Source organism: Crocodylus siamensis, chromosome 1 (genome assembly GCF_052110815.1).
Source record: "Crocodylus siamensis isolate JL-2025a chromosome 1, ASM5211081v1, whole genome shotgun sequence".
In the NCBI taxonomy this organism is placed as follows: Eukaryota; Metazoa; Chordata; order Crocodylia; family Crocodylidae; genus Crocodylus; species Crocodylus siamensis.
In genome coordinates this window covers 342,225,417-342,241,260 of record NC_143395.1, presented here as the reverse complement: position 1 = coordinate 342,241,260, position 15,844 = coordinate 342,225,417, and the positions used below count along the sequence as shown (strand labels likewise).

The 15,844-nt window shown below is 42.4% G+C and overlaps 1 protein-coding gene across 9 annotated transcripts in view; it reads right to left on the bottom strand.

The window, feature by feature from the left end:
* Nucleotides 1-15,844, bottom strand: part of KLF12 (KLF transcription factor 12) — a 373,566-nt gene that overhangs the window by 211,795 nt on the left and 145,927 nt on the right. For all 9 annotated transcript variants that reach the window (XM_090024336.1, XM_090024346.1, XM_090024327.1 and 6 more), the window contains one exon: nt 9,717-9,806. In XM_090024336.1, the coding sequence (XP_089880462.1) occupies nt 9,717-9,806 (90 nt within the window). The remainder of the gene's footprint in view (nt 1-9,716; nt 9,807-15,844) is intronic.

Here is a 15,844-nt window from a genome sequence, read left to right as displayed (position 1 = left end):
GAAGAATTATAGTTGGCTGGATTATTGGCTGTATGATTCTTAAGATAATCAACCAGCAAGCAATGCTGTCAAGACTATCCCCAATTATGACTCAATAGGCATTTTGGAAATCCTTCAATAGAAAATGGACTGCTTTATAAAAGTATTGTTTTCCTCTCAAATGTTGTGCCTCCAAGGACATCCCCATGAGCAGGCACATGTGTGCTTTGGGGACAACCAGCAGTGGCACATTTTTTGCTACTGCTAGTTGTCCCTGGGGAATGCTCCTGCACACATACTGTGGTGCATAGCAAACTATCCTGGGTGGGGTAGGGGGAACCAGCACCTGGGTTGGACCCAGCAGTGGTGGTCCAGTGAACAGAGCCTGGTTCACAGCCAGAGAATGGCTCTGACTGGCCAGTATTTGCTTTTGGGCAGTACATACTGCCAACATGTGCACCACACTGCTTTTTTCTGGCATGTGCTACAAATTAGCAGTGTGGCAAACACCTGCATGTGCAACCTGCATGGTTTGTGACACTGCAGATAGGTCTACGGCACTATAAACTCTACATATGCACTCATCTACCACCCTTGAAGTCGAACATGCTCCTCCTGTGGAGAGGCAACAGTAACAATTATTCTGGCTGTGTTAGAACTGGCACATTAATTTATACAACGTCTGGGATGCCATGCATACCTATGATATACAAGACAACAAGATCATATGGTAAAAGCAAGGAAATACTTTTTGAGGAGCTATAGTCATCTTTTGGCAGACAAGGTTCTTTGGGTAACTGTTGGGGGTCTGTTAGCAGTTTTTCCTTACTGTTGCTTTTCTTTGTATAATCTAGTTGTGTTCGAGACATGGGAACAGAAATTAGGGTGTGGATTCAGAATGAAAGATGTACCTTTGAAGAGGGATTTGAGGAAAAAGTGAATTCACAGGAAGGCAGGAGACTAGATTTGAAGAACAAAAGCTCTTGGAAAGTGAGAGAATATTATTCCCTGTCTATGAGGAATATGGTTGAATTGTTCTCTACACCATTTCCAAGAACAAAGTAGGAATAAAATACCAATATTTTGGTGTGGGTTTTCAAATATACCTATGGACACCTGTGATATACTACAAAAATGTTTTCAACCAATTAGATAATATTATATAATCTCACTGTAATATCTAATTTCTGAAGCAGATATCTCAGTTTTGTACCCAAAAATGTAACATTTCCTTTCAGGACATGTATAATATTACATATGTGAGCATAGTTATACCCAGGATTTGGACCAGATAAAACTGCAATAAGCAACAGGATTTTTAGGTCAGGTACAGACTTTTACTGGTGGTATAAGTGATCAGAAGTTTGGCACACACTGAATGATTTAAAAATGGCAGAACCCAGTCTAAGATTTGGCTCCCTTCTCCCCCTTTCTTCCCAAATGTGTGTTCTGTTCACTCCCGATCTAAATTATGCTGTTTACACATAACCACATAACTTAGATTCTGCCTCTGGCTTTTTGAATGTCTATACCTAGCCTTAGAGTTCATGGTCAAGCCGCTTAACACATTATATCTCAACACAGAGTCAGAAGCCATCTGATAATGAATTCATTGCCAATTCTCTATTGTCGTTTAGACAGTTCTTACATGTTTCATTAATGAAAAGTATTTCTTTTGAAAGTACTCTTGGCACAGCATCAGCACGAACATTTCTCTTGCTGAAATACCTCATCTTTCCCCTCAAGTAGGAACCGAGCTTCTTTACATGTTTTTCTCTGAGCTGGGCACTGACATACAAAGATTTTACTGCAGATCAAGAGATCTCAAGCAGCAGGTCACTGGAGAATATTAAAATAATAAGCAAATTCACATTTCTAAGGCAATTCTATCAATTTATTAGCAATGCTAGCTCCTGTTCCTCAGTAGGGGAGGTAATAATGAAGCTTTGCTAAAGGGCGATGAAGTAGCTTTTTATGCAAGGCTTTTTCTTCACTTGTGATAAAGTCATTAAAGCAGTGCTGCGTCTTCTGGAGACCTCATACAATACTCTGAATTCAATCTCCCAGTCAAAAATTAAGGACAGTAAGTAGTTCACTGGATGAATAAGCATCTAATTTTGCTAATGCCAAAAATTATAAAATTACATTAAATTAACAGAGATGCTCAAAGCAGAACTGCTGAATAATATTTCAAAGCAAACAGAAATCCATTTCCCTTACAACTACCTCTTTGTTCCATATTTGCCTAGTGATCTCATAGGACTCATTTTTATTGAAGTATTAGCTTATGCCCAACTTGAATTGTCCTTAGTCCAGATCCCACTTACACACAGAGAAACCTTTAGCTTGAGTAAATGGTGCCTTAAACTCCTGCTAATCAGGACATATCTTCATTGCAAGGTAAGCCTGGGCAACATAGAAAATACTGTAACCCAGGCTTCAGGAAGCTTTAAACCTGATCTGCTGTGTAATTTCCATTGCAAATGGCAAAATTCGATATCTTCCATGTTTCAGAGGTGTAGGTTGTAACTGCATTGGTCTAAGGATATAGGCAGACAAGGCTCTTTGGGTAACTATTTGAGTTGGTCTAATACAAGACATTGGATTTACCCAAAGAACCATGTCTGCCTTAAACGTGAACTAGCACACAGAGCTACGGTATGACCTTGAGCTCAGTGTTCATTTCAGCCTGAGCTGATGAGCTGCCTACTTTGCAGTGAGAGGGCATGTTAATCAGTACCATTTGTGTTCTATTCTTGTCCCACAATTCCACTCTCTTGTTTAACTCCTCCCTTTTTCTGCTCCACATTTTAATCCCCAAACTGTCTATTCTATATTGCAGACCACCCACAGCATACAAAATGATATGATGTCCAAGAATCATTTTTCAGAGATACCTACTCCAGATGTGAATTGCCATGGCACCACAATGCTATGCCAGAGGTGCAAGAACCAGAGAGCACAAAAAAGCCCTGAGATGCTTGGCTGCAAAAGATGCACAGAGATTTTTCTACAGGTGGACAGACTCCTGTAGTCTGCCAAGCAAATGATGGAAACAAGAAACTGTTTGCAGACATCACCTATGACTCCACTATTACAAAGCAAGAAAGAGAGTTCCAGTGCAAACAGCAACAGTAGCTTACAAAGGACGGGGTGGCAGATTAGCACAGTGGCCAACAAAGAGCAAAAAATGCCAGCTGTGGTGGCTTTCTCATTTTCTCCACCAGAATACCACAGCCTGAAATAACGTACAGATCTAGATGGGGATTACACCTCTCAAGTACATGGAAGAAGGCATATACATTGCATAGAATGTGTACAGTCAAATGTACCTCATTTTACTTCAGTCGTGTATAGCATAGGTAGAAGAAGAACAAGTTTAATTTTGAGGCCCAGTTCATCAAATTATAGAGCAAGTGTTGTTGCTCTTGTTGATCTTGTGGTACTGAGAGGGATCTTTGTTGTGTCTGACTTGTTATTTCCCAATTATTATTTAAATTCTTGCAATATTATTTACATTGTGGTTGCACTGCTAACTGTGATATTTTCTGCTGCCCAGTCAATGCCTCAGTGTTACTGATTTGTAAACTACAGGGACATATGAAAAAGATTTTTTCAGAAAATGCCAGATTAAATATGTCTGCCTGACCACTAAACAGAAAACAATTATCCAGTATTTCAGATGATCTATATACAGTATTCTAATAAGGTAACCAAATTATCCAGCATGCTAAATTCCCCCTACCAACATTTTACAGTTAACTTCATTATGATAAATACCCCCAAAAGAATCAAGGCTGTGGTCACATAATTTATTTTGCTTGTGGTTTTGGAGTCAGATCAAATTATCAGAAGTCATCTTCCTGGTGGCCTGTTCCTTACACCTAAGCCAGCACCCAAGCACTCATTCCTGGGAAAAAATTCTCTACCTTTTCTTGGAAATGTTAAACATGTGGCAAGAATATGAATGACACTGGAACCATTGGTATACATAGTAGATTTCAGGCAGGTCTATCTTGCCATCAGTAAACCAAATGCACTTTGTACTACCATAGTTCAATTCCTCAGCATATAACTAATCCTTTTGCCAGGTACTCTCATGTCAGTAAACAGCTCTGTGAAGGAAGGGTATATAAACTAGCTTGGATCAGCCCAGATAATAGCAGGCAGGCTCCTTGGTGATAACTACAGTATTGAAAAGGAATTACAAATACCAGAATTAAAAAAATGCTGGATCTCTGGAATGCCTTGGCATCTTGTCTCCTGCCAGAGAGGCCCATATTGGTATTCATGAATCTCCCTCTATGGCTGACCAAGGTTTACATAATGAGCAAGCAGTATCCTTTCCGGTTGATGTAGTCATGTGCTCTACCCAAGGAAACAGATTATGGGTAAATATGTGCCATCAGCAGCGTTAGCCCTAACGCGAACCTATTTGTTGAAGCCCCTATTTATGTCATGATGTTGCCAATCGTCACTACCTGGGTAGTTACTAATCTTCATTTACCTCAGTATATCTCTGGGATAACTGCCTTGTGAACCTCCACAGCGTTGATAGTTGAATTGCCAGTGCCAAACTGATTACCAGGGTTCCTGGTTTTCTCTGATTAAAAAAAATCCCTAATTTTTGGATTTAAAAAAGTAACCCCAAACGCACATTTTTTCCATGATTTAAATGAAACACCACTAATATGTAGATATATATCTAGTAGTATTTCATTTTAATCGTGGAAAAATATGGATTTGGGGTTACCTTTTTTAATCTGAAAATTGCGGATTTTTAATCAGAGAAAACCAGAATCCCTGCTTATTAGCCACTCACCTGAACCAGTCAAGGGATCCAGAGGAGGGTGTCCGGGAGTTGCCCAGACTAGGAGGCTCTGGGAAGCCTCTTTGCCCCAGGTGCAGGGGGTGGAGCGAACGCTTAACCGATACAGGTACCCGGACGATGCGGCACGCTTAAAAGACAGACCGGGATCCGACCCGGCACAGGGAGCTGGGGGACTGGAAGTGCTGGGGCAGACGCCAGCTGCCGGCAAAGGAGTGGAGGGGTGGATGCACACCACCCAGCGTGGAGCCAGGACATTCTGGAGCAGCAGTAAGGCGACGCGGGGACGCACGGCGAGGAGGCTGGGATCTGGCGGTGAGTCGGGTGACTGAGGCATGCAGGAGCCACAGGATCCGGCAGGTGAAGGCAGAGCAGAACCCTAGTGCCTGCCGAGGCGTATGGACTCCAGGCGGCGGCCCCGCTATATGAAAGCAGAGGAGGGGCGCGGGACCCTTCCCTTGGAGAGGCTCCAGGAATAGGAGCAGACCAGGTGGAGGAGACGGGCAGAACTTCATATACAGAGGCCAAAAGTGTCAGGGACACCATTCCTCAACACTTCTGGTGACGTGGGATTGATATTGACTGAAAGAGCAACAAGGACGTTCACCCGGAGGCACGGGCGAGGGTGTAGGGGTGGAGGAGCCCTCAATTAGCTCACGGACCACCAGTCTCCTCGGCGCGCGCAGATTGAGAGAGAGAAGGGACTGGTTATAAAAAGAATGGACACTTGGACAGAACAGCAAGACGAGCGATAGGCTCATTCACAGAGGGCAACAAAAATTATTACAGACCTGAAAAAACTGACTTATGAGGAAAGGCTGAAAATACACGGACAATGGAAATCAACCTTTTTGGCAGGCATACCAGAAATCAGCCTCACACCCTCCCCGAGTGCCACGTCTGCTGCTCTGTTTTCTGCCCCTACCTGTCCCCTTCCCAATATGCCACATGCCACACACACAGGTTGTCCATGCCACTTGTGGCACACATGCTGCAGGTGGGCCACCTCTGGAATTGGATTATTAAATTTGGAGAAGAAATTTAGGGGAGGAGATTTGATAAAAGTATCCAAATACCAGAAGGGGAATTTTAAAGAGGATAGAGATAGACCATTCTCTATGGCCATAAAGGGAGAGAACTAGGAACAAGGTCCTCAAACTGCAGCAGAGGAAATTTAGGTTAGACATTAGGAAGAGTTTTCACAGTTTACTGCTTGTGGATTTCCCATCTCTGGAAACTTTTAAGAGCAGGTTAGACAGACCCTTGACTGGGATGATTTTGTCAGGGATGATCCTCCCTTGAGCAAGGGACTGGATTAGATGACTGCACTGAATCCCTTCCAGCCTTGCTTTCCTATGATACTGCGATCTGCATGTCCTGGCATTTAAGGGATAGCACGTGTTCCTCGCACCCCTCCAGGGAGGTATCCTTTTATCACACATGATTCCAATCATGTTATAGCCTGGAAATATCATCCTAAGTGCTCCAGGCTTGCACACAGCCTGCATGATCTCCTCATCAAGACCTCAGGGTGGCAAGCTACTGCCCATATGCCCTAAAACATGTAGCTTACTCTACATCTTTGATTTTCTGCTTTCATTAAATGTGGAATACATCAACCTATGTATTCTTCCAGCAGTTAGCTTTACTGAATTTCTCTGAATTGGTAAATTAAGCACTTCCACAAAGGAGCTCTGGAAAAATCAGCAAGTCCTCCCAAAATACAGTGTGAGTAAATTCATTCAGTTTAACAAACGAGTAAGAGTGAGGGGACATACTGCTACAAACTCAGACCAGCATGCAAGTTACTGCAGCACCATTGTGGATGACACAAGTGTGGTTATGTAATAGGGTTTTTCCACATGTGTTAAACCAGTACATGCTAATTTTGCAGTAAAGGCATGTAATCTAAGAGAGCAGGCAAGGTTAAATTAAGAGAAGTTATTTTAGGAACACATAATCTGAACTGCTGTCATGACAAACTCAAACATAAAGACCTACTTCCAACAGCGAAATTATGTCCAGCTATGACGAGTGACTACTAGAATTGTGTGCATACTTCTTCCAACTCTTAGACTGAAGCAAACAATTACTACATCACTATAATGTTTGTTATACTTACAGTCACATATTGAAGTGATTTTGAGACAATTATTTTACTCTGGTCATCTGTACTATTGATGCAGCAGTTACAAGAGGGACAACATTTCATATTTTTGTTGTGCGAGTCTAAGGCAAGCAATATCTTGACCAGAAAGAATGAAAGACAATCATCAGACACCATTCTTTCATTTAAGGGCCCATTCAAAATCTAAAATACACATCCCTGGCTAGATGTGAAGCCCCATGCTCAAAATAAAAACGCAAATCAATGTAGAAGATGTTACTAATTGTATTTTCAACTTCCTTTAAAACCCTCTTTTCCTGCCCCGTCAAGTCCCCCAATTCCTTCAGTTTCCACACTCACCCATAGCTTACATTTGTACCAAAATTCACCTCCGTTTTCCAGCAGTTTTAACTTCAGATACGTATCCCCATGCACTTGTTTGCACTACTTCATCTCCTCAGCAACCAAGAATTGTTTCTTATACTCAGATTTGTAGTGTCTGGTCTGGTTTTAAAAATCCTAAGTGATGGACCTTCCATCATTCTCTTTAGGAAGGTCCAAATGTTATCTTAGTTTGTGAACTCCTTGGGCTGCAGACCATGCCTTATATACTTGTACAGGTCTAACACAATGGTGGCTTTATCCCATCAGGCCCTCTGGGATCTATTGCAACAGAAACAGCTAAGTATCTCACAATTTAACTTAGGGGCCAGCAACCTATGACACACAGGTCAAACCCAATGCACAGAGCCATTGGATCTAGCCTGTAGATACAGGGCTTCGGTGGAAGGAGCTTCCTCATGCCATGGTAGCGAAAAGCGGTAGTGGCAGTGGTGGCAGCTGCGGCCTAACGCCTGTCTGCCTATCTTCTCATCCACCTCTGACCTAAACTGGGTTATTCCAGTATACAGCTGGAAGGGGTTACTGATGATTCATGATGTAACAGATCCATCTCAATATATTTGTCATACTATCTGGACTAAATCATCTTTTTTTTCATTTTTACTCCATTGGTACTAATTATGACAGGTAGCACCTGAAATAATTCCATACATTCTCTTTGGCAAGCACATCCTTCAAATATTTGTAGCCTATTATGTCCATATGTCATGTCTACCTACCAGAAGTAGTCCCAAGAGACTTACTAAACCCCTTGTTCAGCCATCTTTCTTCAGGTTAAGCTTTTTTCTGGAAAACTGCCATCCTAATGGCCACCGCTGCTGTTACAGATCTGGAAAATTCATGGCCTACTTATTGATTGTCTCTTAATGAAGAGTCATAAAGGAGATGCATACATTTGAGCAGACACTACTTTCTTGTCCCAATTAGTACTGAAGCACACAAATGTCCAAACTAAACTGAGTTCTTTGTCCAAAGCCTCAAATCACTGGAATGAGAGAGATGACATCATTTCTGGTTATACAGAAATCCATAAAATATTATTAAAAAGAAGTAAGGAAATTAGAAAATTAAATAAATTGTTCATTTCCTTCCAGCTTCAAAGACCACGAATAGGTCTCCCAGTCACATTTCAGTAAAAGTTGGAAATGTTTTTTTATTAAAAATGTACGTGGTACACATCACAGGTATTTGCTCTCCCCTATTAAAACACATGCTACTATATGCTTGCTTTCCGAGTAGTATTAAGAAAATGTTGAGCATTTTGTGAGCATTTTGGCAAACATCCAGAAGATAGTAAAAATTACCACTTATGGGTCTGTCTTTTTGCCACTATGGTTTATAAAATAGTGCTGTTTTTCTTACCCTCTTACCTTTTATACTGTTACACTGATGTATCCACCTATCTCCACTAAGGGTACTCTTGTACCACCTCCAGGGGTGAATGTGATTTCCTTTAAACAGTTTTCCTCTTAGAAAAAAAATGGAACCATTGTTCTCCAACTTCCCAATTTTCAAATCAGACTTCCCCCAAAAGCTCAATTCACTCTCCCCAATATTATTAAAATTTAAGTAAAGCCACTGGAAGAACAACTATATAAGTTATAATGCTAGCTACATCTAGCTAATGTCCTCCACTTACCGAGGGAAGTTAACTTCAAAACATGACGTTGAGCTGAAACATTTGTATCCTGTTGGTCTCAGTGGAATTGGATGTCCACATATTAAAACTATACTATAAAGTAGTACGCCGTTCTATCACCAGCTCCATCACAGACAGCATCTCCATCAAACACAGATTTTGCCATGTTTATCTATACCTCCATGACTTAGTTATGGCAGTGTATATCCAGAAATGGAGCAGTACATCCATAAAACTCCTGAAAATTCAGCATCTCATCTACTTAGACACACTGGTTGTTGCAGAAGCATCACTCTGGCACTTACTACCCACTCAATCAAAATCCAGGTCAAGGTGTCTCTTCTGATATTCAAAGAACTCCATGAGTTCAGCACTAACTATAGGAAAGTTGTCCTCTAGAATGATTATCTACATTCCCACTGGAACAATACTTCATTTTTAAATTAATACAGAATGGAGTAGGCTAAGTGAATGGATCCAATATTCTCACCATAGGATAGTTGAGATCACCTCCAAAATTCTGGCATATTACATCTAAGTAACGATCCATATTCTTCCAGAAAATTTCTTTAGAGACCAGATTGTTCCACAATCCCAAAAGAAGAAACTGGCAATTCATAGTTTCCCAGAGAACTAGCTTCAAGATGACAACAAAGGAAAAAGGCACACCATGTTCTGGATAAGCTGGCCACCAGAAAATAAAGCCAAAATTACCAATACAATGAAGAGGAAGAGAAAATTGTCTGGAAATGTCTACTTACCCCTTGTTCAGATTCCAACAGTTCTGTTTTGACTCTGACAGACGGCATCCCATCAAGCATAAGCATTCTGTTTTCAAAGGCGCTGATGTCCTAAGAACAAAAAGTGAGAGGCCAAGGATCAACACAAAATGAATAGATAAAATCACATTTGATTCAATTCACTTATAACAACACAGATGCAGTGCAGGTGTATTAGTTTTTGCTTCAAGTTAATTTAGAGAGGATACTAAACTTCAATTTACCAACACGCTAAATCTGAACCCTCATTTCTTAAAGAAAAAGCTGAGCAGTTATTATCAGGATATATCTGCTATTAACTTACAGTTTCTTATTTGAAACAGATTTTATAATAAGTATTAATATGCATGTGTGCACACATATATACACATAGTTCTTCCTAGTTACTATTTACAGGTTTAGAATTGAAGACAAACTGTGTAAAGTGCAGTGTTTTATTTGCAGGTCTATCATATTCAGGTACTTTTTCTTAAAATTTCAACCAACAATTTTATTTCTATTTTATAATGTTAACACAATAGAACAAGCCACACCTGAGACAGAGAGTAAAAGAGAATACTGACAGAGGGCCTGTGTGTCTTTGTTGTTCAGCCTTCTCAGGCTATAGATCATTCAGGAATTCAGAAAGCAAACTTTTTCACTTCAAATTTCCTTCCTTCCACATTCTACTTAATCAGCAGCAAAAATAAATATAAATAATCCAATTACCCATTCACAACAGTTACAGCGGTCAAATCAGAAATCTAACACACATAATAATAACCCCATGCGTGGCCATCCTTATTCCTAATGTGTTTCCGGTTTAGCCTAGTTCATTGGATTAAGCCAGTGGTGCCCAAGCTTTTGGCCCTGCATGTCAGATGAGTGGGGTAGGACCAATCCACAGGCCAGATAAAGCCCCACGCATCAGAATCAGGCCCTGGGACTGGCACTGCCCCCTCCCAGGGGCTTGGTGCTGTCCTTCCCCAACCCCATGCACTTGGGATTGGGCCCTGGAAGTCCAGCACCTTCTCCTCCCAGGCTCTCACACCAGGATTAGGTCCTGGAGCCCAGCACCACCCCTGTCCAGCCCTGCACCCTGGGATTGGGCGACCAATCTAGCACATAGGTCCTGCACTACTCATGCATTGGGACATTTGGCAGTAGGGGAGCAGTGGCCAGATGACATTGCCTTGTGGGCTGGATGTGACCTGTGGACCAGAGTTTGAGTACCCCTGGATTATGCTAAACCAGTGATTTTCAACCAGAGTGCCTGGCAAGATAAGCAAAATAGGAACAGGCTCCAGTGAGGAGATAAGTACAGGCTCTTCTCTTCCAGTCACTCCTCTTCCCTCTACTGACTGGCTTTTCTCTGCTGGCTGCTCCTCCTCCCTCCCTGCCCCTCTTCAAACAAGTAAGCACTATAATACATAAATTATTCTTTTTAAATGGGATGTTGATCAGTTCACAAAGTTGGGATGAGAAGTAGAGAATCTCGAGTCTAAAAGGGCTGAGAACCACTAAGGTAAACCAAACTCTCATTGCAGAATAAGAGTGTCTATGCTGAGTTATTCAGAACCGGCTATTATGCTTTAAATTCAAGCCCTACCTTACCTATACCTTTACCATATCATGTTGGGTCTGTATTATTCACTATGACCCAAATTTCAATCTTACATGTTGTCAAGTTAGTGTTTATGTATACGGATATTTATAAATAATTCCACATAGAGAGAAGCTGCAGAAGTTCATGTACACTTGAGCAACTGTATTCCCCAAAGTCTTGCTTTTCATGCTGCCTATAACAACGAAGGGTGGAGTTGCTACTGGAGTGGTGAGCAAGAAACACCAGGAGAAAGCTATTAGGTCATTTTAAATTGGGAATATAGAAATGGAAAGGGCCACTTGCATCAAATCCAGTTCTGTGCTACAGTGGAACATGTGTTTTACAAACTTACCAAGCTCCATCATAAAACTTTTCTTTTTAAGCACTTTACTCTTGTTGGAAAGCTGTACCAGAACTAGAACCTCATTCTACCAGCAGTAGCAAGCCACCTAATTTCCAGGGTAAGTTTATTTATGGCCCATTTAGATCCATCTGTTCTTGTGCCAACATAGTATTTCTCTCCTTCTGATGTATTCACAGAGAGCAACTGCATCCCCTTTCAGCTTTCATGTTTTGACTAAATCAGCCAAAGTCTTAGTCTCAGTCTCCTCTTGTAAAATGGGCCCTCCATTCCACTGATCACCCTTCTCTGACCCACTCCAAGTTGCATTCACCTTTCTTAAGCAAGAACACTTTGCAATTATCTATTACTTTCCATAAGGATATTTCAACTGTTATTACAAATAATGGCTGCATTGCTTGTTGAAAGCATAGTCCCAAAGCAAAGCTGTGTACAAACCTGTCTCAATGACTGGGTCCACACAAGCAGGGGTATGCCTTGACAACAGCACAAATTTGTGCTGCTACTTTGTGCTCCGGTGCACATCCCCGCCCCTGGGCTTTTTCATAGATTCATAGAGTCAGAAGGAACATAAGTGGGCCATCTAGTCCGACCCCCTGCCCCTGGCAGGCAAGAAAAGGGTCATCAAACCTGGGGTAATGTGATCCCAGCCAGGTGCCTGTCCAGTCTCCTTTTGAAGACCCCCAAAAATGGAGCGAGCACCACGTTCCAAATTCTGGCAACCCTGACCATGAAGAACTTTCTCCTAATGTCCAGCCTAAACCTTTTCTCTAGTAGCTTATGGCCATTGTTCCTTGTCAGTCCAGGGGGTGCTCTGGTGAACAGATCGTCGCCTAATTCATGTTGCTCTCCCCTTATGAATTTGTAGGCCGCCACAAGGTCCCCTCTCAGCCTTCTCTTGGAGAAGTGGAAGAGGTTAAGGTCCCTTAGCCGTTCCTTGTAGGTCCTTCCTTGCAGGCCTCTAATCAGGTGAGTGGCTCTTCTTTGGACCCTCTCCAGGGTGTCCACATCCCGCTTGAACTGCAGCATCCAGAACTGGACACGGTACTCCAGCTGCCATCTAATCAGTACTGCACGGGGGGGGGGAATCACTTCCCTGGACCCGTTTGTGAAGCAGCTATGGATGCACGACAAGGTGCAATTGGCTCTGCCAACTGCTTCATCACATTGGTGACTCATGTTCATCCTGGAGTCAACAGTGAGTCCAAGATCTCTTTCTGCCTCAGTAGTGTTGAAAACATCACCCCCCAGCCTGTAGGTATGATGGTAGTTCTTCCTCCCTAGATGCAACACCTTCCACTTGTCCCACTGCTCCACCTGCTGCATGTGGGGGGGGAGATGGCTGGGCCACAGGGTGCCTCCGTATGGACTAACCATCCCCTGCACTGAAGCACCCTATGCCCTGGCCAGCCAGGGAGCAGCATGTGGAGATGGGGCTGCCTGCCCCTCTGTCTCTGAGTGCCACAGAGCCCCTGCACTGAGGCACCCTACACCCTAGCCAGCCTCTCCCAACCTGGCTGAGGGGCAGTGTGCCTTGAGATGGGCTGCCTGCTCCCCTGTCTTGGGGCATCCTGCACCCACCAACCATGAACTGGCCAGCTAGGGTGCAGGGTGCCTCAGCATGGCAGCTCCAGAGCGTGCAGAGGTGGGAGAGCATCCCATGCTCCCCATCCCTGCATTTCATAGATTTCATAGGCATTTGGGCTGGAAGGGACCTCGGAAGATCATCAAGTCCAGCCCCCTGCCCAAAGGGCAAGAAGTCAGCTGGGGTCATAGGATCCCAGCAAGATAAGCGTCCAATTTGCTCTTGAAGGTGTTCAGCGTAGGTGCTTGAACCACCTCCGATGGCAGGCTGTTCCAGACCTTGGGGGCTCGGACAGTAAAGAAATTCTTCCTTATGTCCAGCCTGAAACGGCCTTGTAGTAGTTTATGACTGTTCAACCTCATCATGCCTTGGGGCGCTCAGGTGAACAAACGTAAGTTTTGGGAGTTCAGAAGTGTGAAAAGTGGTGCAAACTTCAGTATTGTGTCTTTCTGGGAAAAGACTACTTCGGAAAAGGACAGCAAATTTAAATTACATGGTAAAATTTTGGAAGAAATGCCCCAGAATCTCAGTTTTCAGAGATTGACAATCATAGTAATCTGGGTTTAAAATTGTTTTTCTCCCCCATTGCTGTGTGAATAACCCACAGTGAAAGATGGAAACAAATGTATAATCTATTTCACCAAGGTGCTGGTTTCAGGCAGACTAGTGATTCCCTTCTGATTCCCACTGCTCTGCATGTAGCAGCTTGAGGGAAAATGGTTCTATCTAGAGAAGGAAAAAACGTGTAGTCGACTACACAACACACACCAAAGTTACAAAACTGGAGATTGTTTTGTCTATTTTTTCCATTTATTTATACTAATCTTAGATACTGCCTGGAAAACAAAACCAGCAAGTTATAAAATTTCAAACAAAATATCTAATTTTTTGGCGGACTGTTTCCCTTTAAATGTTTAAAAATGTAAGTTGAGTTGTTCAGCTGTTCTGTTGTCTGGTATGTTCCCATAGTGCTACAAGCTTAAATACCCTTAATAGAAGGAATCTGTTTTGAATACCTTGATATTTATTAAGAGTCTTGGGGGGGATACTTGGATGTCGGAACATAGCTCAGAGAAATTGTTCCAGACTTAAAATGCCTCTTCCCAGCAAGGGTGGTGAATTGTTTACTTATCAGGGATAGATCCTATGTCCTAAGGCGTCACTTAACTTCAGTGGTTTGGATGTGGTTTAGGGTGGAGCAGGAACAGCATCCAGCCTGGCATACCAAACCTTGGATAGTTTTTATTCTACTAACAAGTAAGTCCCTTCTCTTTCGTGATTTATAAGAAGCACAGTGGAGTTTTACAGCAAGATCAGGACTATGCCATAATAAAGGATCCCTTAGGCTGTTTAGTCTGTAGACAAAGAAGGATGAACTGATATTGCTTCATATCCCTGAGGAGGTCTTACCCAAATGTAAAAGGCAAGAGACTGTCTTGCACAGGAGGCTCAAGCAGAAGGGGGGGAGACAAAGAACGATTCAGGAAAGGCAGGTTTAATGAACTGTTAGAATCTGATTAGAGGCTAATGTCCCTTTTAGTGCTTTGTACCAATTTACAGCTGATATACTCTAACCATTTTTCCCACTGGCTGTGATAAACTCATTAGTCTTAAAAATGCAAGCTAACCAGAGTCTTTGAAATTTAAAACTGATAAATCACGGAAACCTGACTTGTTCATGTACCATTTAGCACATTTACATTTAACTACATTTTCATGGGTGTCCCTTCCTTCCCCCCCCACACACACACTTTGTTGTCTAAAATCATATTTATTAAAAGAGTAGTTCTGCCTTTTAAGTTCTGGTCTGAAGAATTAATACAGTGAACAGTTCTAGCTACTGGATCATGTATAATTTGGACTGGAAATGATCACAAAAGCAAGATCCCAAATCATTCAACCCACTTGTTTCACTCGTAACTTATTGGATAATGTTAGACTTGACTGAAACCATGAAGCTCACCTGTTTCTGCCTGAACAGATCCAGTCTGCAAGCTACAGGTAAACAGAACAACAAAGACTCCCTATGCCTGAAAAAGGGTGATTGCACCTGAAAGCTTGCAAGGAACTTTTTTCCAACTACTCAGTTGGTCTAATAAACGATATCACGTCTACCCAAAGAACCTGGCCTGCCTATGTCCTTAGACTAACACTGCTACAACCAAAAACCCAAGAAAAGATAAAACATTTGGCCCAGTGTTCGTGCAGACAGCTGATCTGTCAAACCTATGGTCTTCTGCTGTAACCAGCATTTGCACTCCAGAATGCTCAGAACCATTCAGCAAATGCTTGCTAAGGTTTGAATACAGTCTGTAATCAAAAATGGGCTTATTCACCCTCACAGAGGTAGAGGATGTAAACTGTATTCCCTCTTGTATCTCTTTGGTCAGCCACGCCAGATGAAGCATTCACACCTGACTGGGGCCAGGCTCATTGACTGCCCCTATGTGCAGGAAGCAGCTTTAATTTATTATGCTCAGGGAAGGAGCAGCCACACTAACAAGGTCTGCCAAAATGATACATTGGGTCAGTGCATTTTTCAACCTATGTTTCCTGACTTTGCCCCACTTACTTTGTGT